At 42.9% G+C, this 24,834-nt stretch overlaps 1 protein-coding gene across 2 annotated transcripts; it reads left to right on the top strand.

Moving 5' to 3' along the window:
* The first annotated feature begins 2,570 nt into the window (after positions 1-2,570).
* LOC142665163 (cathepsin S-like) lies at positions 2,571-24,430 on the top strand. 2 transcript variants are annotated; one of them, XM_075844732.1, is made up of 9 exons: positions 2,571-2,643; positions 4,214-4,323; positions 9,908-10,031; positions 10,663-10,785; positions 13,671-13,832; positions 15,338-15,562; positions 16,029-16,194; positions 17,576-17,678; positions 22,655-24,430. In XM_075844732.1, the coding sequence occupies exons 3-9, from the start codon at positions 9,909-9,911 to the stop codon at positions 22,752-22,754; spliced, it is 1,002 nt and encodes a 333-aa protein (XP_075700847.1). In that variant the 5' UTR covers positions 2,571-2,643; positions 4,214-4,323; position 9,908; the 3' UTR covers positions 22,755-24,430. The 2 variants fall into 2 exon arrangements, with proteins under 2 accessions (XP_075700847.1, XP_075700848.1); XM_075844733.1 differs by lacking the exon at positions 2,571-2,643 and having other exon boundaries at positions 4,197-4,323.
* Positions 24,431-24,834: the final 404 nt, after the last annotated feature.

Raw genomic sequence — 24,834 nt, 5'->3', positions numbered from 1 at the left:
AAGGGTATGTTCACACACAGTATTTACGGACGTAATTCGGGCGTTTTTGCCCCGAATTACGTCCGAAATAGCGGCTCAATAGCGTCGGCAAACATCTGCCCATTCATTTGAATGGATCTTACGATGTTCTGTGCAGACGGTCATTTTTTTTACGCCCGCGTCAAAGAAGTGCCTGTCACTTCTTCAGACGTAAATGGAGCCGTTTTCCATGGACTCCATGGAAAACCAGCTCCATTTAACGTCCGTAATGGACGCAGCAAAAAGCGCCTCAACATGCCATTACGGCTGAAATTATGGTGCTGTTTTCTCCCCGTAATTTCAGCCGTTACGGACGCTGCCGTGTGAACATACCCTAAAAGTGACAGCTAGATTGCCCCCATAGTGACAGCGTCATCCCTCCCCTCACAACAGTGACAGCAACATCTCAATAACAGCAACAGTCTCACTGCGTCCCCTGAATTATAAGTGGAATTGCCATTTTTTGGATTTTTTTTGGATTTTACAGTAAATATAATTTTTCCACAACAAAGGCTCGTCCACACGTAGCGGAATTGCTGCGTATTTTCCGTCCGGGATTGCGGACGGAAAATACGCAGCAGAATACAGTAGCAGCAAAGTGGGTCAGATTCAACAAATCTCATCCACACGCGTAAAAATTATGACCCCCAAATAGACCTGTGGTGCGTATTTTTTGGATCGCGGCATGTCAATTCCTGCTGCGGAAAGTGGACTGTATTGCTGCGTTTTTCTGGGGAGATGTCACCATCATCCAACATTGAGAAAAACGCACACGCACCAAATGGTGCGTTTTTGTTGCAGCGGAATGTCTGCTATTTTTATCGGAATTGCTGCAGACATTCCGTTACGTGTGGACAAGCCCTAGGACTGAATACTACATTTCTGTTGAGGTTGTGCTGCACGTATCCACGGCGTATTCTGTTCTTCATGGTTTGTCACGCTCATCTCATGTGTTTTTCGCCATTGACTTCCTGTTACGCCATTACTGATCTGTGGGAACTTAAAGACAGAAGTGTCTCCAGTGTCCTGACATTCCAGCTCCTAATATTTCATATACTCCATTATATTCCATGTAGGTTAGTATATACAGTACGCTGCCCACAATGGTATTCAGTTTCATGCTACGTGACCGAGTTCTCGTAACTTCCCCTACTATTATCAGTCCGTCAAACGTCTTTTCAATATTTTCTTAGTTAAAGAGACTGTCACCAGTTTAATACTTCCCTATCTCCTACCGAATCTAATAAACGCTTTGATGTAGGTAACGATACTGTTTATTAAGTTCTGATCGTTTTAACATTTATGCAAATTTTTTGGGCATTTTTTTTCTAGTTTCACCAAGTAGGTGTTGTAAGGAAAAGTGTATGACGCTGACCAATCAGCGTCATACACTTCTCTTCATTCATGCCCAGCTTTATTCACAGCACAGCGTGATCTCGCGAGATCACGCTGTGATGTCACTTACTCCCACAGTTCCTTCACCGGAGCGACGGGACAATGACCAGACATCGCAACCAGCCGTGCCAGGACGGTTATCCTCCTCAGCAAGAGTCTGGAGGTGATGTTTGGTCTTTCTCCGGTCGCTCCGCTGAAGGACCTGCGGGAGTAAGTGACGTCACAGCGTGACCTCGCGAGATCACGCTGTGCTGTGAATGAAGCTGGGCATGAATGAAGAGAAGTGTATGATGCTGATTGGTCACTTTTCTTTTCTTTACAATGCCCACTTGGTGAAAAGTAAAAAAAAACGCCCAGTTGGGCCTTTACAAAAAATTTGCATAAATGTAAATATTATCAGAACTTTGTCACTAATAAACATTAAAAAAAAACAAAACAGTAGGCTTTTAATATAGGGTTTATTCGATTCGGTAGGAGATAGGGAAGTATGAAAATGGTGACAGAGACTCTTTAAAGGGGTTGTCCATTTTCATGTACCCTTTTAGGAAATTGTAAATTATTAGAGGGGGGGGGGTCCTCTGTTTAGGTTTCTCATCTCTTGGCCAGTCAAGAGCTGTTACAAAAAGCATCTCTCGATCTGGAGGACCTGCTGTAATGCTTAATTTTCCCTGTGGTGGTGCTGCAGGGAAATTGAAGACTTACTGCCAGGTTTCCCCACAGATTACGTATGATCGCTAAGGGTCCCACTGCCTTTGTGATCTGCTTATTGTCAAAGGACCCTTCTAACAAGTGCGGAGAACCCCTTTTAATGTTTTTAACCCCTTTCTGACTGCCCGATGTGAATATACAGTGACAGGAAAAGGATCCTTTATGTCGGTAGTTTCGTAGCAAGTTGGGCGAGTTAGTGCATTGCCATTGCGGGGATCGGTCTGACACTATGGAAGCCCGATCTTTCCAGTGCTAAACACAACACTTAATCTAACAGCTGTATTCATGTATGTGGAAGCATTCGGACAGTCGCTTTGGTGACAGATGATGTCATTAAACCTGTGATGTCATTTATGATGTTACAGGCAGGGATGGCATTCAAATTTTTAACAATAGGTTCGCTACTCGGCCAAAAACATACATCAAATATTACAAATATACCATCCAAGGGCGTACATACCATAGAGAGAGGCAGGCCATGGGGCTGCTATGGGGCCCTCAGAGAGAGGGGGCCCAGCCCTGGTTGGTCCCATCCCCTTTGCTACTGGGTGTAGGATGGGGAAGAATGGAAAAGGTGTGAAGAGAGAGAAACATTAAGCTCTTTTGCCTGGGCAGCAAAACCTGGCACCATAAGGGTATGTTCCCACGAGGGCGTCCGTAACGGCTGAAATTACGGGGATGTTTCAGCCTGAAAACATCCCCGTAATTTCAGCCGTAACGGCATGTGCAGGCGCTTGAACGCCGCGTCAATTACGGACGTAATTGGCGCTGCTATTCATTGAAGTCAATGAATAACGGCTCCAATTACGGCCAAAGAAGTGACAGGTCACTTCTTTGACGCGGGCGTCAATTTACGCGCCGTCATTTGACAGCGGCGCGTAAATTACGCCTCGTGTGAACAGACAAACGTCTGCCCATTGCTTTCAATGGGCAGATGTTTGTCAGCGCTATTGAGGCGCTATTTTCAGACGTAATTCGGGGCAAAAACGCCCGAATTACGTCCGTAAATAGGCCGTGTGAACATACCCTAATAGGGTGCCTCTCCGTTCTCTGTACGCCACTTATACACACATAATTATTTATTTTTATGTATCGGTAATAATCTATAAATTCGTAAAACTTTTCCCCTGCGCTGGTGACTACCCTAAACCTACAGGCTACATCTCCCAAACTTTATCTGTTCATATTTATATATTACTGCTACAGTGACCCAAAAAATATTAGTACTGTATACATAGGTCCCCCGAAATAGTGGCGTACAGATTGTTATTTTTTTGGGGCATTATCTATGTGCCATCATTATTTTTGTGCCATTCACAAAGCACTAAGGGTTAGTTCACACAGAGTAATTTGGCACTGTTTTTGAAACCGCGTCGGAAACAGCGACAAAATACGCCCGAAATCGCCTCCCATTCATTTAAATGAGAGGCGGATGCGTTTTTTCCCCCGAAAAACGTTTGCAGGAAAAAGAAGCGACATGCCGTTTCTTCGGGTGTTTTCGTCTCCCAATGACATCAAAGGGAGGCAGAGATCGCGTTTTTCGCAGCGGTTTTTGCTGTAGCGCTCAATGACTTCGGGTGAAAAACACGACAAATGTTCTGCCGGCAGGTCAAAATCTGCCTCAAAATTCCTGAAAAAACTCCATGTGAACAGGGCCATAGGGCACATCCACACGTAAACAGTAATTTCGAACCGGATTTTCTGTGCGAAAGAGAATTCGGCACGTGTTCTCTGCTGATTTTTTTCCGCAGTGTCTGAATGCGATTTGATGCTACTGTCACAGCACATAAAATCCGGTCGGAAATTTCGCAGTATTTACGCTACATCTGGACGTACCCTAAAGGAGATAATGCCCCCTCCCCCCTAAAAGACACGACCTATATTTTCTGGCAGTTTTCTCACAAGTAACTCAATATCGAGTGTTTGTTTTCTGCGCGCCTTTATTATCAGTCGTTTTATTCTGCGAATTTTGAGGTGAAATACGAGAACGGAGAAATAACAGAAGTGGAAATCGTGACTGGTGAAGAGGCAAGTGACATATTGAAAGTGAAAACGTATGACTCCTCCGTCTTCCTGTTCCTTGTTCTCTCAGCAGAGAGAATTATTAACCTACGTGACAGACAAGTTCTCCCTCTACCTCCGAGTTACGTCTTCTAAGAACCGCAGGTGAAGACGGCGTCTCGCATCATCTGACTATACAAGGTAGGTCCAGGTGCAGGACACACATCCGCCGTACTGTATATAACCCCATAACATTTAGGTCTCTCTCATTCTTATGTGGAGTCATAGATCTAAAATCTTTTTACTCTGCCTTTTGCTGTTAAATACAATCTGTTGTTCTCCGTTATCAGCCATTCCGGACTAGGGAGAGGCCGGCGGTAATCTTTTTCAATCAGATGACTTACAGCAGGTTCAGAAATACGTCTGGGTCACATATCGGCTGCGCTGAGACTTTTTAGAAATATTTTCATACAGTAGGTGTGAATGAGATCCGCAGGGTGTAAGACAGAAGCCAGTATGATATATGATACGTGATAGGTGGGGGGCCCTGATACAGATATAACATTGGGGTCCAGGAGCTTTAACCCCTTCCCTCCTTAGACATTTTTCGGATTTTCACTTTTGTTTTTTCCACCCCATCTTCCAAAAGCTATAATTTTATTTTTTTTGGTCTATATAGCCATATGAGGGCCTGTTGCTTGCGGGACAAGTTGTCGTTTTTCAGGGCACCATTTATTGTACTGCGTAACGTACTGGGAAGCTGAATAAAAATGATTTGTGGGGTGAAATGGGCAAAAAACAGCGATTACGCCATTTTTTTGGGGGTTTTGTTTTACGGCATCCATCAGGCGGTAAAAACGACATGTGCACCTTATTCTACAGGTTGATATGATTACGGCGATACCAAATTTATATGTTTTGTTTAATGTTTTACCATTTTTTTTAAAAATAAAAAATCTATCTGCTAAATTAAAAAAATCTTTTGCGTTGCCATGTTCTGAGAGCCATAACTTTTTTATTTTTCCATCAATTTAACGATGTGAGGGTTTCAATTTTGCGAGGCGAGCCGCAGTTTTCACCGATACTATTTTGGGGTACATGCGACTTTTTGATCACTTTTTATTACATTTTTTTTGGAGCGCTAAGGTGACCAAAAATCGGCAATTTGCGTGTTTTATATATATATTTTTTTTTTACGCCATTCATCGACCAAATAACGCTATATTGTGATAGTTCAGACTTTTTACGGACGCGGCGATACCAGTAATGTTAACTTTTATTTTTTTTAACATTGATCTAGGGAAAAAATTAGAAAAAGTTTTTTTTTTTACCTTTTAATACTTTCTTTTTTTTGGAACATAAAAAAAACAACTTTATTTACCAGTTTTTTACTTTTTTTATTAGTCCTCCTAGGAGACTTGAACCGGCGATCGTTGAGTCGCTTTCATGATATACTGCAATACTAATGTATTGCAGCATATCGTGATACAGACAGTCTCCTTTGAAGCCCTGCCGAAGGCAGAGCTTCAAAGGAGTACAAAGATGGCAGACCTGGGGGTCGTTGTTAGGTCCCCAGGCTGCAATAACAACCGTTCTTACCGGCCGATTGTGCTGCTGGGGGGGGGGGGGTGATGGCTTGTTTGAGGGGGCTCCCCCCTGATTCTAACACTTTAAATGCTGCGGTCGCGATTGACCGCAGTATTTAAAGTGTTAAACGGGCAGAATCAAAGTGATCTTGGATTCCGCCCATTGCAGTGTGGTGTCGGCTGCGTAACACAGCCGTCGCCCGCTGTGTATGGAGCGAGCTCAGTCGGTGAGCTCGCTCCATACTTCCCCTTAACCCTTATCACGTACAGCATCAAGGGGTTAAAGGGTAACTAAACTTTTAAAAAACTTTTGATATGTCAGAAGTTTTGATCATTGGGAGTCCGATCACTGAGACCCCCACCGATCGCTAAAACGAAGCAGCAGAAATAGTCTGGTGATTGCTGCGTCGCTTCGTTTCTGATCGGCTTTCCTCGGAGCGGTGTATGGGCTCAATAGAAAGTCTATGAGTCGGCACACCGCAGGAAAGCCGATCAAAAACAAAGCGGCACAGCGATCACCTGATCGCTTTCATTTAGCGATCAGTGGGGGTTTCATGGCTCGGATCCCCACCGATCAAAACTTCTGATGTGTCAAACATTTTTTTTAAAGTTTTGTTGCCCTTTAAGTTACGCCTCTGAAGTTGCTACATATGTGAGTGTTATTAGAAACTTTCCTGGAATGGACAACCTTTGAGCATGGTCTTTTAACCCCTTAGATACCACAAGCAATGCTGATCAGGGCATCTGAGGAGTGTATACAAAATAAACGCGCATACAGATAGACACAAACCCTGGGTGCGGGGTGATGTAGGGGCACCAATGAAAAGTTGGCGACAGGCAGTCTTGATCAGAAATTTTGCAGAAGGGGAATAATTAAAGTACGCCTTTGATGTGATGGCCCTCCCTGTATCACTGTGAACCCTACAACGTGATTTCCAGGGTTCACCCCTTTTATATTGAGTTGCGTTGCTGGACACTTAAAACACAAGGGGTTCTTAGGGGCACTCGTTGACTCGGATGGTGGGATAGGGGCAGGTGAATAATAGTGTGACTACCATCCTACTATTACGCCTGTTTGTATTTGACCAGTGTTTTTTTAGGCTCGGGCAACACAGTGACATTTGCTGTGCAATGTGCTGCAGGTTAAAGCATGGTGGTGTAAATTTGCAGCCAATTGCTGAAATCTTATTGCTCTGGAAATAGCGCCTCCTACAGCACGGCATAAGCTTGGCATTCTGTGGAGATACCACTGACCTGGAGGTCTCGCCATGTAGCCGCGGCCTTACATACAGATACTAGTCATGATTGTGTTGTTATAACACGAAGTGTAGAAACGTCATGTGATGAAATATCTGTTTTGTCTGGTCAAACTATTTTATCTGTTGCTCCAAAATAAAAATAAAATTGCAACCTTGCAAATAGTCTTGATTAAAAAAAATCTCCTACAGTTTTGTCTGCAGCTCCTATGCAGACAGATGTATCTCCATGGTTACAGACTACAAAAAAAAACCCTGTGTAGTCTGATCCTACCGTCATGTTTTACTTCCTTCCAGGAGCCCCCTCATCTACTGTCTTTAGGTTAACAAGAAGAGGGGGCAGAGGGAGGAAAGTAGCACATTTACAGCATCATGAAGACACATAGATCTGCATAGGAGCTGCAGACGTAAAACGGTCGATTTTTAATAAAGGCTATTTGAAAAGTTTAATTTTTTTGATTTATTTTAGATGGATTTTTACATGCCTAGCAGAAATCATTTTTATGTTGTTGTTCTTATGGGAGGACCGGTTGGTTTAACACAGTTCTTAGAGGAATTCTGGGCAAGACTGATCCACTGTGTTATGTCTAGTGCAGGGTCTGGAGGGGCGGGGCATGACACAAGAATTATGTTTTTGGATCCCTGTGTCATGCTCCGCCCCTTCAGGCCCTGAACTGAGCATCAATTTAAAGGAACACTCCGCCTTTGCTGTAATTTTCAGAATGAGAGAATTTCTTAAGCTGCAGCTCCCTTATCAAGGTTATTACATAATCCTTAGAATAATAACGAGAAGGGGAATTTCAGTCGGCTATAGACCAGTTCTACAACATTACGCGATATCACGTGCAGAGTTTATAGTCTTAGCGGAAAGAGTCGTAAGGAAACGGTGGGAAATGTCATATTCTGGGATAACAACGTCAAACATAAACTGGAGATATACGGGTAGGGCCTTGTTCACACCTTGTTCATTCGGCCGCCAGCCATGTCGTTGCTTCTGTTATTCCCTTGTTCTGCTCCTCTGACGATGCAAAACAGCGGAACACACCGACGCAGGTGTGAACACAGCCTAAAGATATAGGTCTTGTTTATACAGGTCATTAATAGCATGCCATAGAGGCAGACTATGCGGCTACTATGGGGCCCGTCCTGGTTGGTCCCATCCAATTTGCTATTCAAAATGCGTTCGTTTTGACAAGAATCGGTAGTTGTGTTTTTCTCATGTATTATTGCGTTATTTGTGGCCTCCAGATGTAATACTTCTGCTTTTGTCAGTAACGTTGACAAACAGAGGGGAAGTAAATGCACCATCTGCCCGTACATCCAGTATTGCCTAAGATAAATTGTCCTAACCCACCAACCCTGTCAGAATACCCACTTCCTCACAGCCCTATGACAAACACTATGTATAAAAAAGCACCACTGCCCTATGACAAACACTACATATAAAAGAGCACCACTGTCCTATGACAAATGCTACGTATAAAAAAAACACCACTGCCCTATGACAAACACTACGTATAAAAAAGCACCACTGCCCTATGGCAAACGCTACGTATAAAAAAGCACCACTGCCCTGTGACAAACACTACGTATAAAAAAGCACCACTGTCCTATGACAAACACTACATATAAAAGAGCACCACTGTCCTATGACAAATGCTACGTATAAAAAAAACACCACTGCCCTATGACAAACACTACGTATAAAAAAGCACCACTGCCCTGTGACAAACACTACGTATAAAAAAGCACCACTGCCCTATGGCAAACGCTACGTATAAAAAAGCACCACTGCCCTGTGACAAACACTACGTATAAAAAAGCACCACTGTCCTATGACAAACACTACGTATAAAAAAGCACCACTGTCCTATGACAAACACTACATGTAGGGCATGCTCTAAAATTACCTCAATATGTAAGTTTTTAAATGTGCCTGTATGGAAATCATATAATCCCCAGTGCTTCACAGCCAAAATTCGGACTACCTGCGGCCGCCACTGGGGGGCGCTTACTATGTACATATTCATACAGCTAGTCTTTGAATGGGATCTCCACTTTGGACAATCCCTACTTGTTAGAAGTGACTCTTGACAAAGGGTCCCCCTGCCTAGACCCCCGATCAGCTGTAATCTGTGGTGAAACCTGGCAGAAAGTGTTTAATTAAACTGCAGCGCCACCACAGGGGAAACAAAGCATTTACACAGTGTCCATTCTTATCAAGGGGTTGTCTGTGTTATACAGGACAGGACAGGTCCTCCAGAGTGAGAGACGCTCTTTGTAACTGCTCTTGACCCATCCAAAAGATCAAAATACTGAACAGAGGGTGCCCCCTATTACCGTACCTGCAGATATCTATAAATCACTGGGTCTGTTTCATTATAAGGCCATGTTCACACAGGACGGCATATCCGTCCTGGAAACCAGACGGAATTGGAGTGCAGTTTTTTAGGTGGAACGTCCACTGAGGAAATACTACAGGGAACAAAAAATTTTGGCGTTGTCACGGCGACATGTCCCTCTGCTCCAAGTGCAGTCCGGCCTGCTGGGATGACGCTGTAGTCCATGTGGGATGAAATGTCATCAGAGGAGGCCGGACTGCACTGAAAACAGAAGAAAGCGTCGCTATGACAACGCCCGGATGGTAAGTATAAACTTTTTTATTCATTTACAAAAAAAAATAGTTCTTTTTTCAGAGTTGCGATTTTTGCGGCTGAATCACAACTTTCCTCATGGATCTAAGGACGGAGCTGCTTTTCTTGACTTGCAGCCTTACAGCCAGACAAGACGTGATCCCCCCCCCCCCCCACTGTATACATAGTTGTCCATTATATGCGTATATAAGAAAATGTCGCCTGGACCCGGTTGTTAAATGTTGTATTGTCTTATAATGTTCTTTTACAGGTAAATCATTAATATTATACAAATATTTCGTCTTGACAGGATGAAGTCCTTGACGTGTGTTTTGCTGGCAGCCTTTGTTGCTGTGACGGCCTCGATTGACCCTGCACTGGATAACCACTGGAAATTATGGAAATTTACATATAACAAGAAATATGAGCATGAGGTAGAAACAACATTGACGTATAATATAATTATCTTCATCATCATCATCATCATCATCATCATCATCATATTCATCATCATCCTCATATACATTACAAAAGTAACCAGCAGGGGTTGCTAGGATTAGAAAAACATGGCTACTTTTTTCCAAAAACAGCGCCACATCTGTCCACAGGTTGTGTGTGGTATTGCAGCTCAAACCCATTCACTTCAAAGGAGCTGAGGTGCAATACCAAACACAACCTATAGCTGTGGTTTGTCCGACTAAGATGAGCTGGGTCCGTCAGAGTGGGACTCCGCTCTATTAACCAGCGCTACTAAGTGTCAGTGGCCCCCAATCTGGCAGACTCGGCTCGTCTCGGCCATGAAATACATGGACGGCCAATGATTTGAACTTTTGAACCTGTGGAAATCAGGAGATCGACGTGGGCGGTTTTCAAAATGGGGTTGTCATGATAGGACAACCCCTTTAGGATTTACCACCACCCCTATTTGCACCTGCTCCTATAACCTTCCAGGTTCCTCTCCAACTCCTCATAACATTTTTATTAGAGTAAAGATATTTTTGGAAAATATTATAATAAAAGCAAAAAAACAAATCGAAAACATTTTAATTGTATATTTTTGTACAGAGAGAAGATCTCACAAGGCGAATGATATGGGAAAATAATTTAAAGTTTGTCACACTACATAACCTTGAGCATGAACTGGGGGTCCACTCATACTCCGTGGGCATGAACCATCTTGCAGATATGGTAGGTGTAATCTTTGGATATATCTTGTATATGTGGGTAGCCATTACTGAGTGTGTTCTTTATGTTATACCCCTTGACCTAGCAGGACAAAGGCAGAACAGGGCACAACATGGTACTTGATCAGGGTGTAAGTCTCTTCTAGCTATGTAATAACAGTCCTTGGTAGAATCTCAATACACTCGGGGCACATTTTTGTTCAGGCGTGTGTCCCTCCTTAACTTTATTTGCCCCGTCACAGGCTTTTTGATCTTTACATAAAAGAAGTATACAGTGCAAAAATAATACCATCATACCGTGTCTGAGTAATATCACCATATAGTGGTGGAATAATACCCCATACATTGAATGGATAATATCACCATACCGTGACATAATTAAAAAAAACATATAGTGTCTGAATAACACCACCATACAGTGACTGGATAACACCACCATACAGTGACTGGATAACACCACCATACACTGACTGGATAACCCCACTATACTGTGACTGGATAACACCACCATACAGTGACTGGATAACACCACCATACAGTGACTGGATAACACCACCATACACTGACTGGATAACCCCACTATACTGTGACTGGATAACACCACCATACAGTGACTGGATAACACCACCATACAGTGACTGGATAACACCACCATACAGTGACTGGATAACACCACCATACAGTGACTGGGTAACACCACCATACAGTGACTGGATAACACCACCATACACTGACTGGACAACACCACCATACCGTGACTGGATAACACCACCATACAGTGACTGGATAACACCACCATACACTGACTGGACAACACCCCCATACAGTGACTGGATAACACCACCATACAGTGACTGGATAACACCACCATACAGTGACTGGGTAACACCACCATACAGTGACTGGATAACACCACCATACCATGACTGGATAACACCACCATACACTGACTGGATAACACCACATACCATGACTGGATAACACCCCCATACAGTGACTGGATAACACCACCATACAGTGACTGGATAACACCACCATACAGTGACTAGATAACACCACCATACTGTGACTGGATAATATCAGCATACAGTGACTGGATAACACCACCATTCAGTGACTGGAAAACACCACCATACAGTGACGGGATAACACCACCATACAGTGACTGGATAACACCACCATACAGTGACTGGATAACACCACCAGACAGTGACTGGATAACACCACCATACCGTGACTGGATAATACCACCATACCGTGACTGGATAACACCACCATACCGTGACTGGATAACACCACCACCACACAGTGACGGGATAATATCACCATACAGTGACTAGATAACACTACCATACAATGACTGGATAACGCCACCATACAGTGACTGGATAATACCACCATACAGTGACTGAATAGCCACCATACAGTGACTGGATAACACCACCATACAGTGACTGGATAACACCACCATACAGTGACTGGATAACACCACCATACAGTGACTGGATAACACCACCATACAGTGACTGGATAACACCACCATACAGTGACTGGATAACACCACCATACAGTGACTGGATAACGCCACCATACAGTGACTGGATAATACCACCATACAGTGACTGGATAATACCACCATACTGTGACTGGATAACACCACCATACCGTGACTGGATAACAGCACCATACCGTGACTGGATAACACCACCATACAGTGACTAGAAAACACCACCATACAGTGACTGGATAATAACAGCATACAGTGACAGGATAACACCACCGTACAGTGACTGGATAATAACAGCATACAGTGACAGGATAACACCACCATACCGTGACTGGATAACACCACCATACCCTGACTGGATAACACCACCATACCGTGACTGGATAATGACAGCATACAGTGACAGGATAACACCACCATACCGTGACTGGATAACACCACCATACTGTGACTGGATAACATCACCATACACTGACTGGATAACACCACCATACCGTGACTAGATAAAACTACCATACAGTGACTGGATAACATCACCATACACTGACTGGATAATACCACCATACCGTGACTGGATAACACCACCATACCGTGACTGGATAACACCACCATACCGTGACTGGATAACACCACCATACAGTGACAGTATAACACCACCATACAGTGACTGGATAATAACAGCATACAGTGACAGGATAATACCGCCATACAGTGACTGGGTAACACCACCATACAGTGACTGGATAACACCACCATACCGTGACTGGATAACACCACCCTACAGTGACTGGATAACACCACCATACAGTGACTGGATAACACCACCATACAGTGACTGGATAACACCACCATACACTGACTAGATAACACCACCATACACTGACCTGATAACACCACCATACAGTGAGTGACTAATGCCTCCATACAGTAATTGAATATTATTACCATACATGGACTGAATAATACGGCCATGGAGTGGTTAATGACACCACAATTCAGTGACTGAAAAAACACCGCCATACAGTGCTCACGCGTAACTCCCTTCTCTTGGACGTAGCCTGCAGCTGAGTAACGTAGGAGAGTGTTTCAGAGACACGCTGTATTTAATATTGAGAAGTGATAGCATTCAGCTTCCAAAGACACATACACCAAGTGTCCATTGTTTGCAATGCCTGTGAGCCATTATTATATAATGTAACCTCTGCCCATGCCTAACCCTAACAGCACCTCCGATCATTGCTTGGACCATAGTGCGAGCTCTGGATACTGCCTACTTCACCTGATGACATTTATAATACAGTAAATACCTTCCTGGACGTAGTAATGTGTAAATTGGCACATGTAATAGGTCTAGATTTGAGGACCTTCTTTTCTTTCCTTAGACTAGTGAGGAGATAGAAGTCCAGCTAACTGGTTTAATATTACCTCCTCGTGATGACAGGAAGAGCTATCTCAGTAACACATGGAATATTACAAAGACCTCAAACTTGCCCGACTCTGTGGATTGGAGGGAAAAAAGGTGCGTCACAGAAGTGAAAAACCAGGTAAGAATATTGTCCTGGATATATTTCCAAGTTGTTATAAATCAGTAAAACACACAAATAAAAATAATCTGATCCGGTAATGCATCATTTTGAAACCACGACACATGTATGAACATAGCCATAGACAAATCCAGGGCCGGCCTTATTTGAATGGTGCCCTGTGCACTACCATCAGTTGGCACCCCACATATGGTGTACCATCAAACAGTATATAAATAACCATGCCAAAAGTGCCATACAGTATGGTGCCCAAATAACACTTCCATGCAGTTGCCTAAATAACAATGCCATACAGTCTTACCACCACCATACACTGCAAAAATAATATGCTGTACAGTACCCAAGTAGCAGTCCCTCACAATGAAAATACCACCATAGAGTGCTCAAATAATATAGCCATACAGTGCTCAAATAATACGGCCATACAGTGCTCAAATAAAATTGTCATACAGTGCTCAGAAAATACCACCTTACAGTGCTCAAATAATACCACATACAGTGCTCAAATAATACCACCATACAATGGCCAAATAATACCACCATACAGTGCTCAAATAATACCACCATACAGTGCTCAGATAATACCAACATACAGTGCTTAAATAATACCACCATACAGTGGCCAAATAATACCACCATACAAATGCCAAATCATACCACCATATAGTGCTCAAATAATGCCAACATGCTCAAATAATGATAAAATACATGGCCCAAATAATACCACCATACAGTGCTCAAAAACCGCCATACAGTGACCAAATAATACCACCATACAGTGCTCAATTAATACCGCCATACAGAGCTCAAATAATATCGCCATACAGTGCCCAAATAATACCACCATATAGTGCTCAAATAGCACCACACAGTGCTCAAATAATACCACCATACAGTGCTCAAATAATACCAGCATACAGTGCTCAAATAATACCAATATACAGTTCCCAAATAATGCCAACATACAGTGCTCAAATAATACCGTTATACATTGCTCAAATAATACCGCCATAAACTGCTCATACAATACCACCATACAGTGCTCAAATAATACCAACATACAGTGCTCAAATAATACCGCCATACAGTGCTCAAATATGACCGCCATACATGGCTCAAATAATGCCAACATACATTGCTCAAATAAGACCGCCATACATGGCTCATACAATACCACCATACAGTGCTCAATTAATACCAACATACAGTGCTCATATAATACCGCCATACAGTGCTCAAATACCACCATACAATGCTCAAATAATAGCTCCAAATATAAAGTGATCCAATAATAGTGTTATACCATGTATACATAATACTGATATACAATTAGTATTAGGATCCTGGTTGTCACAAGATTCGGGTCATCTAAAGCGCCCCCTTCAGCGTGGATTGCTGATGCGACCTGTGGTACCGCACAGGTTGCACACCCCTAAAACCTATCATAGCATATCACCATCTTGTCTCGTTAACATGGAAAATCCTCATTGTTTGCAACTTTCCAGGGTTCCTGCGGATCCTGCTGGGCATTCAGTGCCGTCGGTGCCTTAGAGGGACAGATGAAGTTGAAGACTGGAAATCTGGTTTCTCTCAGTCCTCAGAATCTTGTCGATTGTTCTACTAAGTACGGAAATAAAGGATGTGATGGGGGTTTTATGACCCACGCCTTTCAATATGTTATAGATAACAATGGTATCGATTCCGAGGCTTCGTACCCTTATCAAGGCACGGTAAGTAGATGGCAATAGGGAACTGCAATACCTCAACCATTTTAGTTGGGGGGTCAGTGAAACTCGCCATAGCCCTGCAGCCAAAGAGCATAATCCCAATAATCATAACGTTATATTAGGGATTATATTTTAGGTTAGGTTAGATTAGGGATTATTAGGGACTATAGCTGCAATTCCCTAATATTTTTAAGGTGAAGATTTAAAGGGGTTTGCCAGGTTAGGATCGACCATCCGTGTGTAATTGGTGGGTGTCCAGTCCTGGAACCTTCATTAATTAAAAGTGACCATGGTAGTTGCTGGATTGCTGTAACCCCTTCAATGCAGTATTTGACACAGTGCCACTCTTGCCTGTGTGGCTGTGTCTGGTACTGCAGCTCAGTCCCATTTACTATCCTCTTTAAATGCAACCTTAGCTGTGCTGGATCCGACCATACGTTAAATCCAATTGTTTATACATTTCTTTAAGGCTGGACAATGCAATTATAACCCATCAACCAAAGCAACCACATGTGTGAAGTATACAGAGGTGAATCCTGGAACTGAAGATAATCTGAAGCAAGTCGTAGCCAACGTTGGTCCAGTATCTGTGGCAATTGATGCCAGGCACCCATCGTTCTATTTCTATAAAAACGGTAAGGGGCTTCTTGATATAAGCTGGAGAGATAATGGACTGGCTGCTGTTTTTTTGTTTTTTTCGTTTTTGGGATGTGGTCTGATTTGTCACAAACGTACAACAACTTTATAAATAAATTACATTACAGCCTGTATTATACTCCAGAGCTGTATTCATAATTCTGTCCACGCGTCCTCCCTTTATCTTGTTCGGCGGCTGCCTAAATCGCTCAAGCGGTACATTGAGTAGCGCAAATGTTCAACTTCCATCACCGGACCCTTTATAAAGCCTTGCCTGCTCTGGTTCACGTTGCTAGAGCAATTTGGTCCCTAGAGTTCACTTGTGTTCCTAGTTCCCTTGCTATCTTATTTGCTGAATCCCCATGTACCAACCTTCTGCCTGTTTTTGACTATCCGTGCCCGCCGTCTGCCCTGAAGTGTTGCTACATGTACTGTGTAGAATCTCTACCGCCTGCCCATACCTATTGCTTTGTTTACCTCTCTGCCTCTACCAACATCAATGGTCACCAAAGGAAACTACTCTGGGGGTAGCAACCTGAAGTTCCCCTGCAGCAAAGTCCACATCCCTGTAGAGTGGTTAAAGGGTGAAGACCGGGGGTTCCCTTAGACTCTGCTCCCTAGTTTAGCCCCAAGTCAGGGGCGGAGGGTTCACACCGGGCAGCCCTACTACACCCTAATCCTAGGGCTGTCATTACATCGGGAGACTTAAAGGGGTTTTCCAGCCACTAAATACCAGGCTAGGCCGGGGTCCGACTTTCATAAGAGCGCTGCGGCCTGTTCAAAACAGCTGATCGGCGGGGGTGCAGAAAGTCGGACCCCGACCCTGCTATTGATGGCTTATCCTGAGGATAGGCCGTCAATTTATTTTTAGTGGCTGAAAAAACACTTTATGCTCTGAAGCCTGCAGAATTGTGAATGCAGCTCTGGAGTATTACCATTTTATTACATTATTTTTTTTATGCATACACCGAACCCCCATGAACAGTGCCAGACAGAGTCCAATGCTCAACTAAAACTTGTGTCAGCAATCGTTCCTCTTATACATCACCAGCCATCTAAGGGGGCACGATCTAACTGGCCCTGACCTTGTGGCTAGCACTGTTTATGATAGCAATCTCTGACTGACACTGCTTACGGGGGCACTCCCTGACTGGCCCTGTGTACTAGGATACTACGTATGTGGCCAGCACTGTTTATGGGGGCACTCTCTGATTAACACTGTTTATGCCAGCAATCTCTGGTTTGCACTGTTTATGGTGGCACTCTATGTCTGACACTGTTTATGGGGACACTGTATTTGCCCTAGCCTTATTGCGAGTATGAACAGACTTTCTCCAATTCACTGCTTAGTAAAGACATTAAACAACATGTCTTCTGTAGGTGTCTATGATGATGCGTCTTGCACTCAAGACGTCAACCATGGAGTTCTGGCTATAGGATATGGAAACCTGAATGGAAAAGACTATTGGCTTATAAAAAACAGGTAAGGTCTGAAGTGTTTATTATAAGTATATGCAACAACTATGCACAAGAAGAATAAGACATAATGCAAAGAAAGATAGCCCACCTCCAAAAGAAGCGGCATCATGGCCGTATTCACAGAATTCACACCAATATGAAGGAGAAATCTGCCAATCTGAATCACCATCCACATCAATGTTTACATCCTTACTGGCTGAGTGTATATGTGTTGATATTGATGTGAATGGTGATTTGCATCTATATAATGGACCTTGTTTCTTATAAGGTGGAGCTGACAATTGGAGATGGTCCCATTGGCTCATATATAGCTTTCTAAGGGCCAGTTCACACTGAGGTTTTTTTTACACGTTTTTTGACACGGAAACCGCGTCGGAAACCGAACCAACAAATGGCCGAAAATGCCTCCCATTGATTTCAATGGGAGGTGGAGGCGTTTTTTTCCCGCGAGCGGAAAAACCGTCTCGTGGTAAAAACAAGCGACATGCCCTATCTTGAGGCGTTTTCCGCCTCAAAAACCCCATTGAAATCAATGGGAGACGGAAATAAATGTGTTTTTCTATTTTTGACGTGTTTTTCTTTCTGTTTAGGAGATAGCTAAAAAAAACGTGGCAAAAAAAGTAAAAAATCGCGGCAAAAAATGCAGCAAAAAACGCGTGTGGTGCAAAACCACTTAAAAAAAACGGAGCTGATTTTTCCAGGCAGTGTTTCCAGACGTATTTCGGGCGTTTATGCCTCGAAAAACGCCTGAAAAAACAGAAGCTGAATGCCTACAAACATCTGCCCATTGAAATCAATCGGAAAAACAGCATTTAGTTCATACGAGGCGTCTTTTTAACGCCACTGTTTTAAAAAACGGAGCGTAAAAAGACGTTAAAAGAAGTAGCATGTCACTTCTTGAGGCGTTTTTTGGAGCTGATTTTCGATTGAATATTATGAAAAACGCCTCAAAAGAAGCCTAAGGGTATGTTCACACGGCCAAATTTCAGACGTATACGAGGCGTATTATGCCTCGTTTTACGTCTGAAAATACGGCTCCAATACGTCTGCAAACATCTGCCCATTCATTTGAATGGGTTTGCCGACGTACTGTGCAGACGACCTGTTATTTACGCGTCGTCGTTTGACAGCTGTCAAACGACGACGCGTAAAAATACAGCCTCGTCAAAAGAAGTGCAGGACACTTCTTTGGACGTTTTTGGAGCTGTTTTCTCATAGACTCCAATGAAAACAGCTCCAAAAACGGACGTAAAAAACGCCGCGAAAACGGCGTGAAAACGCCGCGAAAAATGCGAGTTGGTAAAAAAACGTCTGAAAAGCAGGGTCTGTTTTCCCTTGAAAACAGCTCTGGATTTTCAGACGTTTTTGTTGACTACGTGTGAACATACCCTAAAAAGAAGCTCCAAACTTCAATTTCAGCTTCAAAAACGCCTGAAAATCAGAGGCTCTGAAAACAGCTCCTTATTTTCAGACGTTTTTTGTTAAGGGTGTGAACATACCCTTAGAATTAATTGTCTTTTTATGACCTCTCATCATTATCATTACAATTTGCTTCTCCTATATATATATGCCACTATTTGGAATTATAGCCGCTTGGTGATTCCCATAGCTATATGACAGTAAGGCTATGTTCACACGCAAACTCAAAAACGTCTCAAAATACAGAGCTGTTTTCAAGGGAAAACAGCTCTTGATTTTCAGACGTTTTTTAAGCCACTCGCGATTTTCGCTGCGTTTTTTACGGCCGTTTTTGGTGCTGTTTTCAATAGTCTATGGTAAAGAGCTCCAAAAACGTCCCAAGAAAGTGACGTGCACTTCTTTTTACGTGGCCGTTTTTCAAAACGGTCGCGTTAAAAAACTGCCCGTCGGAACAGAACGCTGTTTTTCCCATTGAAATCAATGGGCAGATGTTTGGAGGCGTTTTTCGGGCGTTTGCGAAACGCCCGAAAATAGGCCGTGTAAACATACCCTTAGGCTGGGTTCACACGACCTATTTTCAGACGTAAACGAGGCGTTTTATTCCTCGATTTACGTCTAAAAATACGGCTCCAATACGTCGGCAAACATCTGCTTCTTGGGACGTCAATTGAGCCGTTTCTCATTGAATTCAATGAAGAATAGCTCAAAATTACGCCCGTAATTGACACCTCGCAAAACGCGAGTACGAGCAATTACGTCTGAAATGCAGGAGCTGTTTTCTCCTAAAAACAGCTCCGTAATTTCAGACGTAATGGTCGTTATCGTGTGCACATACCCTTAGTGTCGTTTAAAAATGCCCGGGGAGCAGTGTTTTGGATGGGCTCATGAATGGGCGCAGGGTCTGATGACGTTGCGCGCTCTGATTGGCTGTTGGAGGTAATCGTCCAGCCTCCCAAAGGGCAGGGCTAAAAGCTTAAATAGCTGGCGTCCTGCTGCGGTCAGATGCCAGAACCTGCTGTTAGGAGAAAAGCTCCAGCAGGCACAGGGCGGAAAGACAATACTGCACAAAAAAAACGTATGTGCTAATCTGCCCTGTCTCAATATACTTACATATACTTACATATACTCAATGCACGCCCTTGTTATCAGGTGGACAATATTTATCAGGTGTGAATGCACACTACTTCTATAGGTGTTACGCTGCTACTGAGGAGTGTGAATGCCACTACCTGCATGTGCTGATTCCCATCTCAGCAATAAAGTACTCTATGTTGTAGATATTTCTCACTAGTGTGAATGCACACTTCGTATCTTATATTAAGTTGGTGTGAATGCACTCTTGGTATATTATATTCATCTAGTGTGAATGCACACTTGGTATATTATATTTAGTTGGTGTGAATGCACACTTGGTATATTATATTCATCTAGTTTGAACGCACTCTTGGTATATTATATTTAGTTGGTGTGAATGCACACTTGATATATTATATTTAGTTGGTGTGAATGCACTCTTGGTATATTATATTTAGTTGGTGTGAATGCACACTTAGTATATTATATTTAGTTGGCGTGAACGCACACTTGGTATATTATATTTAGTTGGTGTGAATGCACATGTTTGTTTAAATCTACAGTCTTTTGTTAGTGTGAATGCACAATACTGCTAGAGGTGCTCCATTGTTTGTCATGGGTGTGAATGCACAGGTAATGTAGGTGCTGTGGCTCATGTCGGTGTAAATGCACAGGTAATATAGGTGCTGTGGCTCATGTCGGTGTAAGGGTATGTGCACACGTAGTGACCAAAAACGTCTGAAAATCCAGAGCTGTTTTCAAGGGAAAACAGACCCTGCTTTTAAGACGTTTTTTGACCAACTCGCATTTTTCGCGGCGTTTTTCGCGCCGTTTTCGCAGCGTTTTTTACGTCCGTTTTTGGAGCTGTTTTCATTGGAGTCTATGAGAAAACAGCTCCAAAAACGTCCAAAGAAGTGTCCTGCACTTCTTTTGACGAGGCTGTATTTTTACGCGTCGTCGTTTGACAGCTGTCAAACGACGACGCGTAAATAACAGGTCGTCTGCACAGTACGTCGGCAAACCCATTCAAATGAATGGGCAGATGTTTGCCGACGTATTGGAGCCCTATTTTCAGACGTAAAACGAGGCATAATACGCCTCGTTTACGTCTGAAAATAGGTCGTGTGAACCCAGCCTTAATGCAAACTATGTCGCAGGTGCTGCGTTTTTATTACTGAGTGTCCATACACACATTGCTGCTAGGTATCAGATCTTTACTCGGTGTGAGTGCACACTTTGCTATCTAGTCCAGGTATGGACAGAATTTATATGTTTAACTAGACACTTGGAGTAGTTCCATAACAATTTAAACCAATAGATTGGCACCCTTATCTAGTCTTATCTGCCTGGTTAGCCTGGTATCTATAGGAATTATTGGCTTGAGTAGCCCATTTTAAAGAGTTAATAAAAATAAAAATATTTTTTAAGCATTCTCGTCCAGGCGATACCTTCTATATAATGGGCCTGATGCATAAAAAGGGTTAATGTTCTACATAGCAACCAATCACATTTCAACTTTTTATTTTCCAGAGCCGGATTACAAATTAAGGAAGTGGTCTGACTGGTTGCTATGGGCAAAACTTTTTATGACAACGCTAACAGCCTTAGGCGTTAACTTGGACTTTACTCACTATGGGGAGCTTACTAAATAACTAAATTAGATTGACGTTTCATCCATATGGGTGTAATATCACATGACCACGTCGTCCAATGACTTTTTCTTAGTTTGTCAGGCCACTGATTCAATGTTCTGAACCATAAGGGTATGTTCACACAACATATTTCGTGCTTCAAAATCGGAAGCAGAACGCCTCCAAACATCTGCCCATTGATTTCAATGGGAAAAACGCTGTTCTGTTCCAACAGAAAACGGCCGCGTAAAAAAATGCCCGCGAAAAAGAAGTGCATGTCACTTGTTGAGCTGTTTTTGGAGCCTTTTTTCATTGCCTCCATAGCAAAACAGCTAAAAAACATGGCCGTGAAAAATGCGAGTTTGATTAAAAAAAGGCTGAAAATCAGGAGCTGTTTTCCCTTGAAAACAGCTCCGTATTTTCAGACTTTTTTTTAAGTGTGTGAACATACCCTAAATGTTCCCAGAACAGTTGTTCTCTTCCCCTAGCCCTCCTGCCAGCTCGTAAATAATTTATTATTAGAAGGGGGTGACATTGGGCGCAGGACAAGGCTCCTTCTGTAAATGTCCACAACCTCCTCAGTCAACCAAAAAATCCATCTGGTGTAAAACTGTGAATATGAGACATGGACGGTGAAGGATCTGCAGCAGTTTCTCTGGGAGATCACAATATAGTTTTTCTGCCCACCCCTTCAGCAGGTATGGAGGGAGAAAATGAATATATGTGACTTAGACACGACATTTCTGGCTACACTACATCTAATACTTATCTACAACTGTAAGTCAATGTTCCGGCTTGTAACTTGAATATCCTTTAATAAACTGAGTGTGCATTTTCTGTTTTGTTTCTTCTGCAGCTGGGGAGAGGGCTACGGAGAAAAAGGCTATGTGCTCATGGCAAGGAACCGGGGGAATATGTGCGGCATTGCAAACTTTCCCGTCTACCCCGAAATGTGAAATACATTTTTATAAGCCAAGATATTTAGCAGGAGAGATGAAGAAGCTTCATGAATTAACGTTGTGTCACACTCCTTACGCCCGGGCCGGACCTACATGGAAATTGATAAGAAAAGATTTGGATCTTTTATAATGGTTCCTAATTGCTATGATACATTCGATCCTTTTTGACTTCACTGTAGGCAATGTATGTCCATTCTGCATGCCTACCAACTTTTAACCCCGCCCTTTTTGCCTAGAAATACAACCTTTTATGCAAATTGTCATAAGCCCCGCCTCTTGGCAGACCAGTTTACTGCAATGTAGAAAAGTAGGATGCTGCGTGTATATATATGATCTATCTCTGCTTCTTAAAACCTCAAAATCCTTTGAAGAGCAATCCCACCTAATATTCCAATGCAACACTTACAAAAGTGACAAATGGAGTCACAGAAAACCGATTGCCTAGCATTATGGTGACAAATTTTAGGTCAATGTTTTAAATAGTTATTTTGATGCTATATTCATACCTGGATCAGAGGCGTACCCTCTGTAACAGAGCCCCCACCCATCATGTGCCATTTATAATACTGGTGTCTTCTGTGGCAGAGGGGCATTTTGGCCCCCTGAGGCACCAGGACAGAGGTGTGTCTGCACCCCCTATTGCTACTCCCCCCGACTAATTTCTTGAAAGTAGAACTACTAACCGGGGGAGCAAGGAATAATGATTATACCAGTTTGTATTGTATATTGTGCCTTAAAACAAGCATATTCCATTTAAAGGGCATGTCCATCATTGCAACCAATTTTTTTTAATTGCTTCGGTGCTTAAAGAAAAAAAGAAATTAAGCAAATTTTAAAATAGTCTTGATTAAAAATCTCCAACCGTTTCGTGTTCACAGCTCATATGTGTCTTAATGGTTACAGTGTTTGTTTGTAGTCTGGAACCATGGAGACACATAGTTCTTGATAGAAGCTGTATACACAAAATCAAAGCTTCATTTTTTTATTCCAGATGCATTGGTGGACATACCCTTTGAAGAGCATTTCCCTCATAAATTCATCTCGGGTCATCCTTTTCCATCAAGTAATTAAAAACCTATTAAAACATTTCCTAGTTATATCTTCTCCTGGAAAAAGCTGGGTGACAACCAGCATGGCCACCATTACAAGTCCTCTAGGGGTTGTCACCCATGTTTCCCAGACTAATGAATAGAAAATCCCTCTAGTTCTGAAAGGAATATATTCCTTGGCTTTGTATCGCCGTATAAGTAGGAAGAATTGCCACCTAGGGCACAAGGAAAGCTGGGTGACAACCAATGGGGTAGCTGTAATAGTGGCCATATAGGTTGTCACCCAGATTTACAAGTGACTTTGATAAAAGATGACGACTCCAGTATGAGGGGGGAACTATCAGATCACAATCTTCGTTTGACTTCTACCTCAAAAGCATCAAAAAGTTCATTGCAATGAGAGCTGCGGTATTGGATCCCGGGTGGCGGGTGCCATGCTTGAAGACACTGATGCGTTATACCCGTGATGTCCATGGAATATGCCACACGGATCTGTCAGGATTTCAGTTTTCTCTACTAATCGTTAAAGTGACTTTGCTATGATTAGAACAATGTATAATCTTGTATGCTTATGTTATAGTTTTCCTATAATTCAAGGCTGATGTAATAAAATATGGCAAATCATTTGGGTGTCTACCACGGGCATTGCTAAACTCTGAAAACAGCTAGGGCATCGGGGATGGGCTGAAGACTGGTGGTCGGGTGGATTGGTTGCCTTGTGGAGTGATGTTCCTGAGGACGTAATACAATTACGGCACACCAGGGCACTGGCAAATTACTCGGGGCTTGTGCCCCTGGTGTCCTGGCCTAACATTAATGTCTGATGCACAGGACCGTGTGCTTCGGCCAGGTCCCGTCCGTGATCCATGGACAGATAGGACATGTCCTATCTTTCCACGGATCGGAGAGTCGGGTCAGTTTTCTAAAGTGAATGGGTTTGTGAAAACTATCGGGTGCCACTCGGATGCCGTGAAAAATGGCACTCGGTCGTGTGCAACTGGCATAAAGGTCTCTTAGCTTATTCATAG

The sequence above is a fragment of the Rhinoderma darwinii genome, chromosome 12 (assembly GCF_050947455.1).
Source record: "Rhinoderma darwinii isolate aRhiDar2 chromosome 12, aRhiDar2.hap1, whole genome shotgun sequence".
NCBI classification, from domain to species: domain Eukaryota; kingdom Metazoa; phylum Chordata; class Amphibia; order Anura; family Rhinodermatidae; genus Rhinoderma; species Rhinoderma darwinii.
The sequence above is the reverse complement of the archived record's forward strand: the minus strand, read 5'-3'. Positions and strand labels throughout refer to the sequence as shown.

Coding starts and splice junctions, on each gene's coding strand:
- LOC142665163 (XM_075844732.1), top strand. CDS start 9,909: ATGAAGTCCTTGACGTGTGTTTTGCTGGCAGCCTTTGTTGCTGTGACG. Junction 10,786..13,670: donor TGAACCATCTTGCAGATATG/GTAGGTGTAATC, acceptor TTCTTTCCTTAG/ACTAGTGAGGAGATAGAAGT. Junction 16,195..17,575: donor GTTCTATTTCTATAAAAACG/GTAAGGGGCTTC, acceptor TGTCTTCTGTAG/GTGTCTATGATGATGCGTCT.